The sequence below is a fragment of the Mastomys coucha genome, unplaced genomic scaffold (genome assembly GCF_008632895.1).
Source record: "Mastomys coucha isolate ucsf_1 unplaced genomic scaffold, UCSF_Mcou_1 pScaffold14, whole genome shotgun sequence".
NCBI classification, from domain to species: domain Eukaryota; kingdom Metazoa; phylum Chordata; class Mammalia; order Rodentia; family Muridae; genus Mastomys; species Mastomys coucha.
The window spans coordinates 3,066,705-3,086,591 of NW_022196896.1; the positions used below are offsets into that span (position 1 = coordinate 3,066,705).

General features: G+C 40.3%; 1 protein-coding gene across 2 annotated transcripts in view; it reads left to right on the forward strand.

The window, feature by feature from the left end:
• Cfap206 (cilia and flagella associated protein 206) overlaps positions 1-19,887 on the forward strand; it is a 38,930-nt gene that overhangs the window by 10,446 nt on the left and 8,597 nt on the right. For both annotated transcript variants that reach the window (XM_031366398.1, XM_031366399.1), the window contains exons 9-11: positions 2,176-2,374; positions 4,888-5,028; positions 7,777-7,970. In XM_031366398.1, coding sequence (XP_031222258.1) covers positions 2,176-2,374; positions 4,888-5,028; positions 7,777-7,970 — 534 coding nt within the window. The remainder of the gene's footprint in view (positions 1-2,175; positions 2,375-4,887; positions 5,029-7,776; positions 7,971-19,887) is intronic.

Below are 19,887 nucleotides of genomic sequence, written 5' to 3' on the forward strand. Positions count from 1 at the left end.
TCCATGAGGGTGCTCCCCCACCACCCAATCACTCCCATCTTCCCGCCCTGGCATTTCCCTACACTGGGGCATCGAGCCTTCACAGGACCAAAGGCCTCTCCTCCCATTGATGCCTGACAAGTCTATCCTCTGCTACGTATGCAACTGGAGCCCTGGGTCCCTCCATGTGTACTCTTTGGTTTTTATTATTATTATATTATGGTGAAGGGGCATGCCACACAGCACATGTAGAGGCCAGAGAGCAATATTCAGGAATTAGTTCTTTACTTTCTTAGTGGGATCCTGGACTCAAGCCTCGGTTGTCAGGCTTGTGAGTGTTTTTACCCACTAAGCCACTTTGATAGTCCAAGTCTTTTCTCTTCCTCTCCCCCAGCCCCCCCCCCTCGATCCCCCTGTGATCAAACCCAGCTGTGCACAAACTAGGCCAGTGCTCTACTACTGAGCCGATTCCTTGGCATATGTTTTGTTTGTTCTTGTTTTTGCTCTTGCTCTTGTTCTTTTTGTTCTTGTTCTTGTTCTTGTTTCTGTTCTTGTTTTTGTTTTGGACCAGTACCTCACTGTATAGCTCTGTAGGTGTCCCAAGATGTCCTGGAATGTGGATCCTCCTGTGCCCACATCCTGGGTGCTGGAATGTAGGCATGAGCCACTGTGTCGGGGCAATTTCCTTCTTTTTTTTTTTAATATTATTTATCTAATGTATATGAGTACACTGTAGCTGTCTTCAGACACACCAGAATAGGGTATCAGATCCCATTACAGATGGTTGTGAGCGACCATGTTGTTGCTGGGATTTGAACTCAGGACCTTTGGAAGAGCAGTCAGTGCTCTTAACAGCTGAGCCATCTCTCCAGCCCAAGGTGCAATATCTTAAGTCTGAGCCTCCTTTTGAGTCCTACAAGTCAGATCAGAATTCCTTCTAATTGTATTCCATTAGAATAATATCATATAGCATGTAGCATGAGTTGTGTACAAGCTGCTGGTCCTGTTCTTCATGGAGCAAGTCTTTGTAACAGCCTGCTGTTTGTTTGATGAGGGTGGTGGCTACTGAAGGGAAACCATGATCTCTAGGGATGATGACCTTAGCATCTGTGACCAGGGAAGCAGTCCATTGTAGTGTTGAAAGTGTGCTTACGGAGCTGAGAGGATAGTTCAGTTGGTAACAGGCTTGCCACACACCTGAGGTTAGATCCCCAGCACCCATGTAAAAAGCCAGCTTTAGTGCTGTGTAGACAGAGCTAGGAGAATTTCTGGCCCTTATATCAGCCAATCAGTGAGCTCCAGGTTCAGTGAAAGAGCCTGACTTAAGAAATAGGGTAAAGAGGGATGGAGGAAGATATCCAACATCAACCTCTGGCCTCCACACACTCTCACACACCTGGGGTCAGGGGTGGGGTGGGGAGAGGCAGCGGGCAGGGAGACAGATGGGGAGGGAGAGAATGAGAACGTGTCCATAGTGCTGTGTCAGAAATCGGGTCTAGCACAGATGTGATACAACTTACATCTTATCTGAAAGGAAGGAAGGGAACCTCTTTCTTTGCCATGCAATGACTTTGTGATCAACAGTACTGTTTTATAGCAAAGTGCTGCAACCCTGATCTGAACAAGGTAGCTGTAGAATGTACGTGCATTTTACACGTATGTAGACCATTTGAAGCCATGAGAACTTTCTGCAGGCATTCTCAACATTGGTTTCATAAAGCAAGAAACTCTGATGTGAGGCCTGGTTGATTTTCTGCTTGTTCTGTAGACGTTAATTTCTATTGGAAGTAAGATATTTTATTTCACTGACCTGAAGATTTAGCTTGCAGCACCCTTGACACACCAGAAGATGCACTTGTAGGCTTTCCGGGTTCTCTTGATTCATGCTAAGGCCACATAAGGTTTTGAACAAAAATTTCCAAGTGTATTTTCCTTCTTGGTCTTTCAAGGTAAAAGTAATACTATCTCTTAGGAGATCAAATATGTTTGGCCACTTGTTGAGTAAATTAACTTAATAGCAGTTATACCAAATGAAATCCTTGGGAAGAAAACACTGGTTTTCCTTCTTCCAACTCAACGAGTCTGTTCTAGTTTGACAGGACTCAGATGTGTAGAGGAATGTGACTCCGGCTTACTTTTAAGAGCACAGTGTAGCTCTGTCACGTGGTCACCTTTTTCTGTGTCCTCTCCCGTTAGCCCATCTTCATTGCACTGGCGAGTCTGTGGATGAGCTTCCAGGACGAGACGGTTCTGATCAGCGTCCTCAGTAACTTGACCACCAACCTGGAGCTCTTCCTGGGCACCCATGAGCTGCTCTTCCCCGAGAAAGTGATGCTGGGCCTTCTCGATGGCCTCGTTGTGAAAAGCGATCTGACGAGAATAGAGGAGCACATGGGTGAGGCACACCGCCACTGTCTCCTCCTCTTTAAGGTTATCGTTAGCTTAGAGTCACTCTTGATGGTTTCGAATTTTCATGCTCTAGCTTTCTAAAATACTAAACATCTTAAGTATGAAAGACTGATACTCATTATAGAAAATATGAAAAAAAAACCCAGACATTGTAACACACACCTTTAGTTTTCAGTGTGTAGGTGGTAGAGGCAGGAGTTCAAGGCCAGCCTAGGCTACACAGTAAGTTCAAGGCCAGCCTGAACTACAGGAAACCCTGTCTCAAAAAAAAAAAAAAAAAAAAGTGTGTGTGTGGGTTTGTGGAAAACACAGATATGGAAACTGAGTATTTTACTCCCCATAAATTAGTTCTTATTTAATCCTTCATGTCCTGGTTTTGTGTGTTCGCACATTATATTGCAGGAGTGATAGTTCTGTAACTGATATACTGAGAAAAATCCTTGCTGTTTTTATTGCAGATAAGGCTCCATTTTAAAGAATTCATGCTACCCATCTTCTTAGTGTCATGTTGGAATTCGTGAGCAAATTTAGCTAATCTTAGGCCCTTTAAAGACGTATTGATACCCTCCCTCTCTACTCCCCCCCATTTTGAGACAGAGTTTTTCTGGGTAGAGTTGTGTGTGCTGGAACTTACTCTGTAGACCAGGCTGGCCTCAAGCTTACAGAGATCTGCCTGCTGCTACCTCCCGAGAGCTGGGAGTGTGCCACCACCGCCTGGCTGACGGGTTGAGTCCTACAGAAAGGTTGACATGATCAGTCAGCTTTTAATCATTTTATCAGCTTTTTATTTTTTGTATATTAATTAAAGACAACCTAAAATTCACGAGAAATATCGAAGTAGAGCTTAGAACGAAGCACTCAAGCTTCCTCTAGAAAAATGAAGTGAGGTTATTTACTAAGTTCTTTTTGAGATTCTATTTTGGTAAAAAACTAGAAAATAAAAATGCAGTGAGTTTCTTAAATTATTAGAATATATAAAAACTGAAAGCTAAATAGGATACCCCCCAACTCCTCTCAGTGGAAATTTTTATTAACTTCATTAAAACAGTATGTCAAAGCAGATATGAAGGGAAATTGAAAAGTTGAAGTAAGTTCAGTTGTGAGTGTTCAGCTGAGCTACATCATCTTAGATTTAGAGATGTCTTTCCTACCACAGTCAAAACTTTTTCTTCACTAGAGTATTTTACCAAGTTATTCTCTCGTGAACTGGGAGAGCCCTATTCTTCTGAAAGAATTTCTACCTGCTTATTACTCCAAGAGATCTTGAGCATATCAGGGGAGGACATATTTACTTTCTCCAAGTTAGGTTTTATGTTTAGTTGTAGATACAAGGCCAAGATAAACAGGGTGTCAGCAGTTTGGGTCTAGAATCAAAGATATTAAAAATACACGTGTGGCCGGGCGGTGGTGGTGCACACCTTTAATCCCAGCACTTGAGAGGCAGATGCAAGTGGACTTCTGAGTCCGAGGCCAGCCTGGTCTGCAGAATGAGTTCCAGGACAGCCAGGGCTACACAGAGAAATCCTGTCTTGAAAAACACTAAAATATAGGTGTGTGTGTGTGTGTGTGTGTGTGTGTGTGTGTGTGTGTGTGTGTGTGTGATTATAAACGTTAAGTCTACTGGGAAACAATTTTTTATGAATGTATGATTTGTATTGAATTCATTTTAGTGATCAATGTAAGTAAAGCAACTGGTATGAGGAAGTATCCTTAAGGGTCAAAAAGAACAGGCTGGGAGGATGCTCCACGGTTAAGAGCATTTCCTGCTCTTGCCGAGGACCCAGGTGTAACAGCCTGAAGCTGCAGCACTAGGGGAATCCAACACCTTCTCCTGGTTCTGGAGTACCAGACATGCATGCAACACACACTCCTAGCTACATACTCACATATACACATATGTATGCGTGTGCACTCATACGTGTCTGGTGCTCCACATAAACATAAACACAACTATTTAAGAAAGAAGTCTAAAGAACAAAAATTGTATACTTTTTAATCAAAATCAAGCTAGTAAAAGACATTTCCTTCCTATTTGGAACAGTCTTTACAGCTTTGAGACACAGTCTAGTTACCTAAGTGCTGTATTCAAAGCATTCTCCATGTAGTGTTGTATCAAGACTTGTGGAATCAAAAATGAAGAAGATTCTCTTGGCCGTGTAACAGTTCTTTCTGCTCCGTTGCATACCCTGACAGAAGTGCTCTGGTCTGCCTTTCTCTCTCTTTCTGAAAGGTCTCTCAGTGTTCAGCCTGGAGCAGGGTTCAGATCCTACCTTTGTCTAGCAAGTTACTGACCTGAACAGTCACGGAGGACTTCACCCTTCTTTACATGAATATCACCCCCCAAGAAGTCTGATTTCGTGTGCATCGGGGGAAAGTTTGTCAGTTCAAAAAGACTGAGATGATAAGAAGTTAATGTTTAGAATGACATACTGCTGATGTATTTCAGAAATTGTGTCTTCTCAAGGGATGAAACCCATTTCCTGTTCTCTCTCATTTTAGAAGAAAGAGTGCAGTTGGCAGATTTCAGAGTACAGGAATGGCTTTTTCCAGAAACAACAGCAAACTTTAACAAACTGTTAATTCAGTACCGTGGATTTTGTGGCTATACGTTTGCAGCAACTGATGGCCTCCTCCTCCCAGGTATACTGTTAGAGATCAGAGTCTGCCCTCCTGGTGTCTGTTCCGTATGAGTGCTCACTTATTATATGAACCATGTCGTCCTTTAACATTGTGTGGACTTGAATGGTGAACCAGGGAGGGGATGCCGAGATGACCTGACACCGTCCTCACCTGTAGGTGCTTCCAGGAGAGTACATTGAACAAGAGACTGTAAGGAATGAGGGCTGGGAGGTGCAACAGGTTGACTGTCCCTGATCTAAAATGCTTCAGGCCAGAAATGTTTCTAATGGTGGGTGTGGGAGAGTCTGAGATTATTAAGGGGACAGGACCTACGTTTAAACACAGATCTGTTGATGTTTCATAGACGTTTTGTGTATAGTGTACTGAGTACGTTACTTTCAGTGCACCACATTTTTACTGTAACTTATCACATGAAATTTCTGCTTGTGGGGTTGTGAAGGAACTCCGACTGTTTCTGATTTTGGAGCATTTCATATTTTGTATTAGGGATGCTCAGCCATCATTATATACCATGGACTCTCTAGTGCCTTGAGAAGGCGATGGATGATTCTCCAGTGCTGAGGGGGTCCAGAAGCACGGTTTAGCAGTGCTAAAGATAGTGTTCCTGAAGTAAAGAGTTACTGAAAAAGACGTACTGATCTAACTGACGTGTTCACTTAAAAATATTCGTGATCACTGTAGCTACCCTTCACTAACCTACGTTAGGATTTCTCTGTTGAGTTCTTCTAAGGAAATATCTTATTAAGTATCTGTATCATATGGAACGTTATAATTTTACAAAATAAAGTAAATTAGATATCGAGAGACAATACATTATAATTCAAAAAAGTTCCATGTGCAGTGGAAATGGCAAGCAGCCGCTGGGGGCTGTGTCATAGCTAGCCCTCGTTGTCAACAGGACACACATGGGCAGAAGAAAGCTCAGTTCAAGAATTGCCTCCATCAGGTTGGCCTCAGGAACACGTCTTGGAGGCCTTCTATTGAGTACTAACTAATGTAAGAGGGCGAAGGGAACTCTGGACAGTGCCGTCACTAGGCGCGGGCTGTGTGAGAAGTTAGCAGGGGAAGCCATGGACCGTGCTCCAGGGAGCAGCGCTCCTCCATGTTCTCCTACTTCACTTCTTGCTGACAGCTGTCTGCCTCGAGTGCCTGCCTTGGCTTCCTTCAGTGAAACTGAAACAAACCCTTTCTTCCCACAAGTTGGTCCTTCGCTGTGTTTTATCAGAGCAACAGACAGCAAACTAGGACAGACTACAGTAAAAGCAAATTGGAAAAAACAAACAACTGCTTAATATTTATTTTGTACCATTAACTTACCCTTCAGCTTTTTTCTTGATCTCTTTGTTGTTTTTCTGTTTTATAATTGGTTGGTTGGTGTTTTTGTTGTTGTTTGTTTTGTTGTTTCGTCACAGAATTGCTAGAATGCTATGTGTGCATGGTAGAAGGGACAAGTTGGCTTCATCCCGTGTGATGGCATGAGGCACACACTAGACACATGGCAATGGGGTGGTGACTGACATGGCTGAGCTTCCTCCGCCAGCTGTGTTAGTAAGAACACAGCAATGTAGCAGGGTTGCCAGGCTGAGTGTTCCAGGTCCCCCTGAATAAAGTAGCGCAGGCCCTTTTGCCTCTGTTTACCACATTACCTCTACTAGTTGCCCTTGTTTGGGAGTGCAGACTATATGGCTCACCGCCCCAGGACACTGGCTTGCCACACTGTCACATCTGTCCTTTCCAGATGACGTTATATCTTCCAGCAGTCTTGATCACCTCAACTCAAGCTCTAGCCTTTCATTTTATTACTCCTTCCCTATTCCATTTTTATTAACATATTAAAATACCAATCTCATACTCCTTTGTTTTATCATGCATTTAACTTGCTTGCTTATGTGATTTTTTTTTAGTTAGTTTGTTATTCCCTTAACACTGGTCATTCTGGCCTTTAATATATGTGTGATTTGTTGGGAGTGGGCACATGCTTTCCTCCTGTATCCCTCTATTCTAAGAATAAAGCCAACAATTATTTGTTAGAGAAATAAATATAACAGCATTAACATTTCCTACATAATTCTCACAGGGCATATGGATATTAATAAGTAGCCCGCAGTCCTTGTAGAATGTTTTTATAGTAGAAAACATGCAAGTCTGTATTGAGGAAAGAATGTCATATTTTTCTCGTTCTTAACAGAGTTATTTAAAAAATAATCCATTAGGAACTGTGGACCTGGCTTAGTGGGTATGAAGCAGTAGAGGGTGTGGTCCTGGGCTTAGTGGTAAACTGAGCAAGCGTGAAGGACCTAAGTTCAGATACCTCCATTAAAAAGCTAAGTTTGGCTGTGCACAGTCCTATAGCCTTTGCTAGGGCTGGGGCACCGAAACAGGATAGGTAGGGCTTGTAGGCTGCCAGCGAAACTCAACGTTTAGTGAGCCACTGAAAAGAGGTGCTGGGAACTGACTTTGGGTCCCGTCCAAGAGCCCTATTTAATTTTTATTGGTAAGCCATTTCTTCAGCCACATAAAATATATTTTGACGTTAAACTTAAACTTATATAATTTAATAGGAATTTCACATTCTTATCATTTAATAATGTTTTAGCAGAACAAAAGTAGAACTGATATGTTAAAATGTGTATGTGTATGTATGTGTGTGTCTGTGTGTATCCATAACAACATTGGTCCTATGGCTTACCACAAAAACAAAATTGCTTGGTTCATGCCTAATTAAATTATTGTTCTTAATTTTCACAGGGAATCCAGCAATTGGGATTTTGAAATACAAAGAAAAATATTACACTTTCAATACCATAGATGCTGCATACACATTCGCAGAAAATCCAGACCATTACATTAATTTGATTAAAGAGAAAGCCAAGAAGAATGCAGAGTTAATTCAGCTACTAGAACTTCATCAACAGTTTGAAACTCTCATACCATATTCTCAGGTAAACATGGAATACTCTTGGAAATACATGGGTTTGTAATTCCTGACTCGACCAGAGTGGCACCTCAGTCTTGCTTGTTGTATATATTTCTTCCCGACAGTGGAGCTAGCACATGCAGAAGCAGGAGTAAGGCGTGGGCCCTCCTCTCTCACGTTTGACCTTGCTTTTGAGACAGTGGCTCTTTGAAGCAAAGGGTCACTTTTTCCTCAAGGCTTACTGGCCACCAAGCTCTGAGCATCTATCCCCAGCAAATGCTGGGATTATGGCATGGGTGACTATGCCTAGCTTCTGGGTAGGTGCTGGGGATTTGAACTCAGGCCTACCTGCTTTCACCCACTTGGTACCATTTAAGGGTGCAAGAATGAGATCTTTTTTTCTGCCAAAGATAGGGAAAAAGTGTTACCAGAAATCTTGGGGAGCACAAGAAGAGACATCACATGATGCCCAGGAAATCAAGGTTCCTTTGTGTATAAGTGTATTCATTTGTCAAAGAGCCCCAAAAGATTTTTGTTTTTTTTTTAAATTATTTATTTTTATGTATATGAGTATACTGTAGTTATCTTCAGACACAGTGGAAGAGGGCATTGGATCCCATTACAGATGGTTGTGAGCTACCATGTGGTTGCTGGGAATTGAACTCAGGACCTCTGGAAGAGCAGTCAGTGCTCTTAACGGCTGAGCCTTCTACCCAGCCCCAAGATTTTCGGTTTTTAATTTGGAATTGCATGAACCTAAAGACATTTTAGGGGAAGTTATTTATTGTATCAACTATTTCCCTATAGTTATTCTATTAATCATGCCCTACTCAAACTTTGTGATTTTTAGAGGCAGTTTATTCTTTTCTCTAAAACCATAGTGGAGACAGTTTCTCATCAGAGAGTGCCAACTGTACTAGATATAGGTTTTAAAACTATCAATTTTTTTTCAGATGTGCTAGAAAGCTAAAAAGAAAAAGTTACACAAAGATCAATACATCTTGCTTATTTTTAATTAGAAATTAATTTCAAAGAACTTTGAAATAGCAAAGAACACACATTGAAGTTAACGATTTAACCGACCTGAGCTCTCTCAGAGTAGAGCATCCTTATGGAGAATTCTGAGGTGGCCATCTTTCTCTGCATGGTTGTTACTGTTAGACTTTTTAAAGCTCATTTTTAACTGTGAGTGTGTGTGCATGTGTGTTTGTGTGTGTGTGCACACATGTGTGCAGGTACCAATAGAGCCCAGAATCATTAGGTCCCCCAGAGTTGAAATTATATGTGGTTGTAAGACACCTGACATGGGAGCTGGGAACCAAACTTGAGTTTTCTGTAAGAGTAGTACATGCTTAGCCACAGAGATACTTCTTAGTCCTATAACTACCTTTTTTATTGGAAATTCCCTGTTATAGAATAGATATACAATGTTTTTACCATATTACAGTACAATAAATAGGTAAATAGGTATTCCTCAGCACCAACAATAAGAAAACAACCATTAACAAATGTCACAGCTGCCCACGTATGCCTCTCCCATCTCCATCTCAGTATTTATTAGTTGGTTAATATTTGCTCCTTGACTTCTCTTCCTGTCTATGCATGTATTAATAAGGAATACTTCTCTGAAATAACTAGCTTCTGTCCGATTTTCTCCCCATTGGATTTATGGTTTGAATGCGACATGACCTCAGTCAGGTCATGTATCTGAACACTACAGTGGCACTGTTTCGGAAGGCTCTAGAAGCTTGAGAGGTGGAGCCTCACTGGAGGAAGTGGGTTACTAGGACTGGGCCTGGAGGGGGTTTACATTTGTTTTTAATTTAGAGATATTTTAATTATGCGTGTGCATGTCTCTGTGTGGGTGCCTGCACATGAGTACAATGCTCACTGAAGCCAGGGAAATGTGTCAGATCCTGCAGAGCAGGAGTTACAGCAGTTTGTGAGCTACCCAGTGTGACTGCTGGGAGCTGAACCTGGGCCCTCTGAAAGAGCAACAGGTGCCCATAACCACTGAGCCATCTGTCTCGAAAAAGGCAGGCTAGTTTAGGGGCTGTCTATTCTGCTTACTCACTTAGTTTTAAAACAATTCCTGTCATGATAACTTAGTGATAACTTTCTATTTGATTTGGTAAAATGTCACTTTTTTTCCCCTCAAAAACCCTTCACTATACTTGGTACTTTTTAATCTTATATAAAATTAAGATGAACATTTTTACAAAATAAATTACTGCTTAATTTACAGGGGATGCTAGTAGATAATGGAACATCATGATGTAGAAAGGAATAAATTAGAGGACTATAAATAAATCAAGGGAGAAGGAATTTTAAAATAGCCATGCACAAAATGAGGGATTGGAACCATTTTTTGTTTTGTTTTGTTTTTTTTATTAGATATTTTCTTTATTTACATGTCATATGATTTCTCTTTTCCCAGTTTCCCCTCCAAAAAACAAACAAACAAACAAAAACAACAAGAACAAACCCCTGTTGCCTCCCCGCTCCCCATGCTTGCCACCCTACTCTCTCCCATTTATTGGCCCTGGCATTCCCCTACACTGGGGCACAGAACCTTCACAGGGCCAAGGGCCTCTCCACCCACTGATGATCGACTTTGCAATCCTCTACTATACACATGCTGCCAGAACTGTCAGTCCCACCATGTATAGTCCTTGGTTGGTGGTTGAGTCCCTGGGAACTCTGAGGCTACTAGTTAGTTCATATTGTTGTTTGTCCTAAGGGGCTGCAAACCCCTCAGCTCCTTTGGTCCTTTCTCTAACTCCTTCATTGGGGACCCTCTACTCAGTTCAATGGATGGCTGTGAGCCTCTACATCTGTATTAGTCAGGTACTGTCAGAGCCTCTCAGGAGATAGTTTCTTTCTTTTTTTTTTCCCAGACAGGGTTTCTTTGTGTAGCCCTGGCTGCCCTGGAACTCACTCTGTAGACCAGGCTGGCCTTGAACTCAGAAATCTGCCTGCCTCTGCCTCCCAAGTGCTGGGATTAAAGGCATGTGCCACCACTGCCTGGAACCATTTTTTAAAGGATTTGAGGGGGGAAATCTGATTGCTGTTGCAAAAAATATACGCATGAAATAGAAATTGATGTCAGTAACATCAATAAAGAATATTGATGTTAAAGAATTAAATCCATTCCCCCAAATGGATTTAACTGGATGTAAAATTTTGGCAGCAATATAATGTCCTAGATAGTTAGTCTGAGGCTCGTACCTAATGAGAATAAAAAAACTTGTAGAAAAAAATTGGACAGCACCTGGAGAAATGTCATATTGTACGTGAAGCAAGCTAAATAGGTTTCACATATGTTGTAAAGTATTGTGTAGGGTTTTTTTTTTACAAGTATTCCAGTTTTACATCTAGAGTGGCAGTGATACTTAACACAAGAAAGTATTCATGAAAGATGGCTACCTCTTTGTAGCTGGGGGCATTATTATTTATGGATTTCAAAATATTGGTTATGGAAGGCGTGGCCCTTGGCATCTATAGAAAGTACCCACCAGGCTCCTCGTTTGTTTCTGTTGCTGTTAAGCTGTCACATCAGCATAGAGGAAGGAGAGCAGGCCTACTCTAGCTCACAGTGCCATGGCTACAGTCTGTCATTACAGAGACATCAAGGCTTCAGGAACTTTCACGGCTAGTCACATTCATATTCATAGTAAAGGCTGGAGAAGGAAGTGTACTAATGCGATCCACAACTCCCACCTCAGGGTGAGGTAGTGTTTGGGAGTGGTCATGTTATCATAAATTCCGTGTTCCAGCATGGAAGCAGTTTCATGAAGCTTTTAGAGTAACAGAACAAAGAAAGTCAACTCCAGACCCAATTGATTGTGGGCCATCTTGAGCCCTCTTAGTACCAATACATTGCCCTCCCTTATTTGTAGCTAACATCTTTGTGATCACTAACTAGGTGAAGCCTGTGGAATGCACAGATACCTAGCTGTCCATAACCCAGAAGGCTGAGTGTCTCCAGACAGCTCTGAGGACTATAGCAGAGACTTGTCCGTTTTGTTAGACTTAGAACATCCCAAACTCTTCCGAGTCAGTCAAGCGTGGTCAGTTAATCAGGAGAAGGTTCAGCCAGAGGTGCGGCTCCTTTCCAGACACTCTGTGAGTTCCTCCTGTTGATAGAGCATCACATTGCGTGTGTATGTGTGTATCTGTGTGTGTTTGCATGTGTGCATGCACATGTGTGTGCACATATATACTGCATGTTGGTGGCCTTGTCCCTAGGAACTCAGTCCTAAGATCTGGTAGAGAGGCTGTCTAATAGGTAGAAGAGCTGGTAAAGCCATTAGGGGGAGAAACAATGGGATCATGCATAGCATTACCATCTACTAGTCTTTTAAATTCCAGTTCCCCCCGATCCATATTGGATAAAATATTAAGAATAATGTGTTCAACTTTAAAATAATAATACTGCCTGGCCTAATGGAATGAAGATAACAGATGAAAAAAACCAGACATTTTAAATTGTAATTTAAAACTAGATTGACGATGTGTTTACCCACTGCACTTAAAGTTACTTGTATTCCATAATATCTTTTAATTTTAGATTTTATTTTTGCTGGCTTGACTTGTAACCTCCTGCGGAATGGCTAGCTCTAATTCTTTGTAAAAACTGGTCTTTCCCTCTAAATTATCTTACTGTAGATACTTAGTCACTGCTGTTAGGATTTTGTTACTACACTGCACTGGGAAAGGGAACATTATTATTATTATTGGGAAAGAGTCACATTATTAGAAGAAATTCGATAATAGTATATATAGTACTTCTTTTAACAAGATTGTCTTTTTCATGCAAGAACAATAACAGTGGTGGAGGTCAGAACTGTTAGAAGTCAGAGTATTATAGGTCTTATAAACATAACCAAATCCTACTTCGTATCTTAATGGTTAGATGTGAAAATGAGGACTGGAGCGATGGCTAACCAATTAAGAGCACAGGAAACTGAGGTTTGGTTCTGAGCACATAGAAGGCAGCTCACAACCACCTGGAGTTCCAGCTCCCAGGGGAGTCAACACCCTCTTCTGGCCACTGGAGGGGCACATGTGCATAGATACACACAGAACTTAAAAAAAAAAAGCTTTTTAAGACCCATCAATAAAAATTATGAAACTGTGAATGTTGTCATTAGAAACCAATATTTTTATATAATTTGGATTAGAAGCATTAATCCAACTCTTTGGGCATTTTAACTGAAGTGAATGGAGCAGGAACCAATGTGTTTGTTAGCCATCCAAGGACACAGCAGGGATCTGCATTGGTTACTTGTTTACTATCTCAACATTTGTAACACTAACAGAAACTTACAACCTAATGGGTTAGACCCAGTTAATAAGTTATTCTTTTTCTTAATAGGAAAAAATTCATTCATCTTGTATATAAGCATTTGAAATTAAAATATAGGTACCCCCCCACCCACCCACACACATACATGGTGCTGCTTTTGAAAGTTTTAAGATAAAATTTTATCAATTTAAGGACTAGATTTCTTTTATCTACAAAGACTGGGAAAGCATTTGAATCTTTTAAACATGAAAACTAGACTTAAGTAAGGTAGGCTTTCAAGTAAGCAGTCATAACAAAAACATGACAAGTGTGGCCAGAGAGAGGCTCAGCAGTTAAGAGCACACAGTCTGCTCCGCTGGAGGACTCAGCACTTCCATAGTGGCTCGCAACTGTCTGCAGGTCCAGTGCCAGGGGCTCAGATGCCCTCTTCTGGTCTACACTCCCATATGTGTGACATACATTCACACAGACACATAAAGATAATATTTCTGGAAATGAAATAATGATTTTTTTTTTTTTTTTGGTTTTTCGAGACAGGGTTTCTCTGTGTATCCGTGGCTGTCCTGGAACTCACTCTGTAGACCAGGCTGGCCTCGAACTCAGAAATCCGCCTGCCTCTGCCTCCCAAGTGCTGGGATTAAAGGCGTGCGCCACCACCGCCCGGCTGAAATAATGATTTTTATGACTATTACAAGAATGAAATAAAAATTTATTTTTTAATTAGAACCTGTTTGGGAAGAAAATCCTTATAGAGATATCAAAAATTTTTATGACACTAACATTTTATAGCCTAATGAAAACTTTATCTTATCCAGTGAATGCTGTTTATACAAACAGATTGTATTTTATGGGTTTACGAAGGAAATAGACCCAAAGCTGATTCACCGTACCCATGTGTATTAGTTACTTTTCTGTTTCAGTAATAAAACCCCATAACCCAAAGCAACTTATAAAGAAGGAGCTAATTTGGCTTCGGCTCCCAGGAGGCTAGAGTAGGAGAGACATGAGACGAGCAGTAGGAGAAGGGATCCGGCTGACGGCGTAATTGGCACAGAGGAAGCAGAGAATGTGAACTGGACACGGTGGAACTATAACCCCCAAAGCCTGCCCCTGGTGATGAGCTTCTTCCAGCGAGGCTGCGCCTCTTAGAGGTTCCACAACCCCAAACAGCATTGACAATGGGAGATGAGGGTTCAAATGCATGACCTTTGGGGGACGTTTCTGAGTTTATAAGCTTTTTACAATATTACCAAAATATGCTTACAAATCCCTCTATGTGCACTTTAATAGGGCACACCAAAAATAAAAGTAGTTTTAGCACATAATAAAATAGCAAGAGAGCACAGTTTGTTATAAATCTTTTTGGACACAATGCATGAAAATATTACTTAGCACATATGACACAACTCCAGGAAATCAGGTGCAGCTAGCCAAAGGGAACATTTATATTCTTTTTATGCCCCCTCCTATATCCCCTTTAGGATGTAAGAAAGCTTTACTGGCATTGGAGATCAAAAGTGTTTCCTGTAGACTTACATTTATTAAATAGCATAGTGAATATGTATTTCTGATGAAAAACTCCTGTTTTTTTGGGGAGGGGGAGTGAATGGTAGTTGAGAGGCAGAGGCAGGTAGATTTCTGTGAGGCCAAACTGGTCTACATAGCAGGACCTTGTCACAAACAAACATGTAAACAAACAAGAGATGAGGAAGAAAGTCTCTCTCTGTGTCTCTGTCTCTTTCTGTATCTCTCTCTGTCTCAGTCTGTCTGTCTCCTACCTATCTGTCTGTCTGTCTATCTATCTATCTATCTATCTATCTATCTATCTATCTATCTATCTATCTATCTATCTGAGACAAGGTATCATTACGTAGACCAGGATGACCTCAAATTTGCAAAGATCCATCTACTAAATACTAGGATTAAAAGTATGCACCACCATGTCCAGGTGAAGAAAATGTCTTTTAGAATGTTACTTTAGGTCACAGCTTTTCCTCTTAATTTATAGTGAAGCTAAATTATATTTCTACTATTTGCTTATGCACTAAAGGAAAGATAAAGGGAAGAGTTATAGCTCCTTGGATCAGGCATCAACGAACTGGTCCAGTATTCATCTGGAATCTAGCTGCCTTCCTAGCTTTGGCAGTGCTTGCCTGTCTCTTCCATTGGAGTAGGCAACACACGCCTGTTCCATACAGCCCTGTACCCAGGATCTTGTCAGTATGTGCCCTCAGGTGACTGTTTTCCGTATGGGCATCCCTAGAGACCCATGGATCAGAAATGCTTCTGTTTAGTGTCGAGTATAAAAACGAGACACACAACAGCTGTTTTTCAAACCTGTCATACAGTGAGGACATAGAGAGTTCAAATTTATGTTTTGATAAAGTTATGGAAGCCAGCCCCTTCCTCAGAACATCACAGAGGCAGAAGCTGACCGAGCTCCCTTGGCTGAGGTATTACTCTTATCGAAAGAAAACAGAGAAACACAGAACACGTTTAACACTTAAGGTTAAGAGAAAGTAGAGAAGAAGCAATTATTCTCATGTGCTGCCTTGGATCCAGGGTGCGCTGTTTGGATAGCTTCCTCATTGTATTTTGGGGGTGCTCTCTCAGAGGCAAGAGTGCTTAGAATGCCTGGGGTTGTCAGTCCTTTATAATGATGTCCCCCTCAAAAAAAGCTGTGTCCTGTTTTATCTTATTCAGGAATGGGGTATCGATAACTCTAGAGAACTGATCAAGTAAGTCAGTCTCTGGCCGTAGAAACAGAAATGAAAGGACCCAGGGTAACATGTGACCTGTGCTCGGCATTTGACACAAGCCAAGTGACAGAAGGGGAAACTCAACAGTATTTCATGATGGGCCTCAGCATGAGTCTCCAGAGCTGTAAGGGTGTAGGAGCAGAAGCATAGCTCCAGATAATCGTCTTAGTTGCCTGTAGAGTTCCTTGTCTCAGGCCGTATTAGGATCTGTGGCTTTGATACCATTTCAGGTTGTGTTCTATTGCTGTGATAAAACACTGACCAAACCCATCTCGGGGAGGAAAGGGTTTATTTGGTGTATTCCCATCATCAGAGAAGCCGAGGGAGAGCAGAAGTAGAGTCAATGGAGGAATAATGCTTACTGTTAGCCAGGGCTTGCTGATTAGCTTGCTTTTAATACAATCTATGACCAGTAGTGGCACCATGCACATCAACCATCACAATAAAATGCCCTGTTGACTTTCCTATAAGCCAGTCTGATGGTGACATTAGTTCCTTCTTCCTAGATGATTCTAGCTTGTGTCAAGTTGACAAAAGCCAGGACAGATGCTAACAATAATTTTTGGACTAATTGGCATAATAAAGATACTTTAATACAGGCTTAAGTACAGAGTTTAATGCTTAAGGAGAAAAATAGGCATTCTTGTGTGAGTATAGACTTCTCATGGGAGAGTAGCTTTTACAAATGAGAATTCTTAATGTAGCAGGGAATCTTTTCTCTCTGCACGTTACGTTAAAATAGGCCACGACAGTCTTTTCCTTTGGCATAGATTTGTTCTGTTAGGAAATGAAGAAGGAAAAGACGGGATCAGAGACAGGGGTGAAAATAAGGGGTTATCAGTATTTGTCTTTAGTTCTGGTTTTACCTTTAAAACTTTTAAATTAAAAGAAAAATTAATGCCTCTTCTTAACTCACATACAGTTTTTGAAGCTCTTATTAATTTTTGTAAATTAGTTATGTTACCATTGCTTTCTTCAGATAATTCTATATTTCAATTCAAGTAAGCTGCCTATTTGTGATTTTCTTTTTTTTTTTTATTTTATTGTCTTAGACTTTTAGTTAAGAAAACAAAGCACTTTAAAGAATAGATATTCCCCTTAAAGGGAAATATAAAGTCAATTTATCTATGTTCTAAATTCTTTTACACTTGAAAGTTGAATTATGTACTGAACAAACATAAAACCAATAGAGTGCAAAGTATCTGTTTGCCCTTCCCTCAAAAAAGCCCCTTTCCTCCCTTCCTTAGATTAGATATGAAAGAGAGCAGCTGCTAGCAAGCTTAACCAAAATGCTTGAAAGGACCAAAACCACCTCAGAAACCAAGATGCCTTCATAGCAGGCAGGCAAAGTGGACTCCTTGAACCAAACACTGTAAGCAAAGCAGAAATGGCAGTAGAATTCATCTACCAAATAAGCATCCTTCTCAGAATAAACAAACCAAGAGAGATCTGAGAGAGCTCAGAAAGAGCTTTCCAGAATCCACCTAAGGAGACAATGTCAGAGGGTTTGGCCACAGAGGTCCAGACCTTGCCACTAGTGAGTGACTCCTCCTGTGAAAAGTAGATTGTTCTTGGGACACTAAATTCTGGCACCATAGATGTTGAAGTAAAATAGAGCTCTTACCTCAACGGGAATAAGAGATAGCTTGTCCTGGACCATGGTCTAGGGATACAGACAGATTTGGGTTACCTCAAATTCCATATTCCAAAGTATAAGCAGTTTCAGGAAGGTTTTATAGTTTTACAGAACATAGAAAGTCTTTTTTTTCACCCCCTTGGTTTTTCAAAACAGGGTTTCTTTGTGTAGCCCTGGCTGTCCTGAAACTCACTCTGTAGACCAGGCTGGCCTCAAACTCAGAAATCTGCCTGCCTCTGCCTCCCAAGTGCTGGGATTAAAGGCATGCGCCTACCACTGCCTGGCAACATAGAAAGTCTTAAGACGAGTGCTTTTCAAATCCATCCATAAAAGCTGAATGGTGGATCAAAGCAAAGTGGGAGAATCTCTCCTCTAGGCCTTACGTGCTGTCTGATGACATCCAGCCTTTTGGTGGGTGAGAGGTATTTGTTTTTATATCCCAACAACTTATCCTAATTAATTGTCAAAAAGATGTTATCTCACATATAGACAAGGGCGATAAAGCTGGCCCAAGATCAGATGTCATACAGACCCTACAAGAACACAAATGCCAGCCCAGGCTACTATACCCAGCAAAATTCTCAATTACTATAGATGGAGAAAACAAGATATTCCATGACAAAACAAAATTTACACAATATCTTTCCACAAATCCAGCCCTACAGAGGATAATAGATGGAAAATATCAACATAAGGAGCAAAACTACACCCTAGAAGAAGCAAGAAAGTAATCTTTCAACAAATCCACACAAATCTAATTCTACCTCTTACAACAAAAACAACTGGAAAGTGACAATTACTTTTTCTTAATATCTTAATATGAAAATTAATATTACCAACATATCGTAAGCAATTGAAATCCAATAATATGAGGAATTAGAAATTTGTTTGTTGTCATCCAATGGTCTCTCTAATTTGGTAATTGGAGAAATAGGTCCAATATTGTACAATCTATATATACTTTAAGCTTGTTTGTTTGTGACAGTGTCTGGCTGTGTACAACATAAGGGTCTTGAAATCTTGCTTCTCCTATCTCAGTCCCTCTATTAGTAGTATTGTTTATTTCATGTTTTTACACCGGTTTTCAGAACAGCTTATATATTTCAAAAGTATTTATATACCCAAAAGAAACATAGACGATCAACTAGGGGGTTGGCTTGTAAGAGAACAACAAAGAGTGAGACTGAATGCTTTGCTTGACGTTTGTAACTCTTGTATCAAGTTTGAAGAAAAGGACTTTATAAGTTACTCTTTCTCTGAGATGCTTTTCCAAATTATCACAGCTAATGAACCAAATTCTTACCCTCACCTAATGTCTGTGACACCCTCCAAGCAGAACCATTGTTCATTGAAACAGTTGGTGAATGACTTTATGTATAGACCATCTTAATACATATACCATTTCTTAAATGAATGTAACCTGTTTTCTGTGGCCTGAGAATAAAGTCACTCACTCAAGTCAAATAGTTTTGACCATAGCAGAAAGTCTGTATCCAAATATCGTGCCTACAATTCATTTCTTGGTGCAGCAGAACTGTCAACTCTCAGCTTAGCTATGATGGAGGTAAAATCCTTTGAAGATGTGAAGGTCACTGAAGGACAGCCTTATTACAATGAAATCCAATGTCTAAAAATTGTTCTTATTTTGGGCTTGTACCACAGTAAGAGCCAAGATTTTAAACTCTACCAAATACAAAACAAACAAAAAGACTTTATATATTTATGTTCATTTAAAAAAAATACTAGTAGTGATGTATTATTTTGAAATATACAGTTAATATGTTTGGAGTTATTTAAAATTTATATTGAGAAAAATGCATTTTCACTATTGCTGTAGACGAGCATCTACATAAGACAGTTAAATTGATTGTTGTTTTATATCAAACAACTTTTATAATACTTATTTATATTGTTATAGTATTTTATAAATTTTAAGTAATATGACAAAAAAAGGTATTGTAGGTATTGAAGAGGGGGTGTCTGGGAGGAGTTGGGGTACAAAAGGGAAACAAGAATGTGGTTTAATTCTATTTACTTAAAATATGTTTTTAAATGTTAACAAATTCAAATAAATTGAAATCATGTAACTTTTCTCATCATAATGCAATAAAAGTTAAAAAAAAAAAAAAAAGATGGCCCAAGATAATTTAGGCCTGATTTGTAGTATTCCAAATTCTCTAGAATTATTCAAATACTACTCAGTTAATCACACAGGAAGGCTCAGTGGAAAGCACACCTT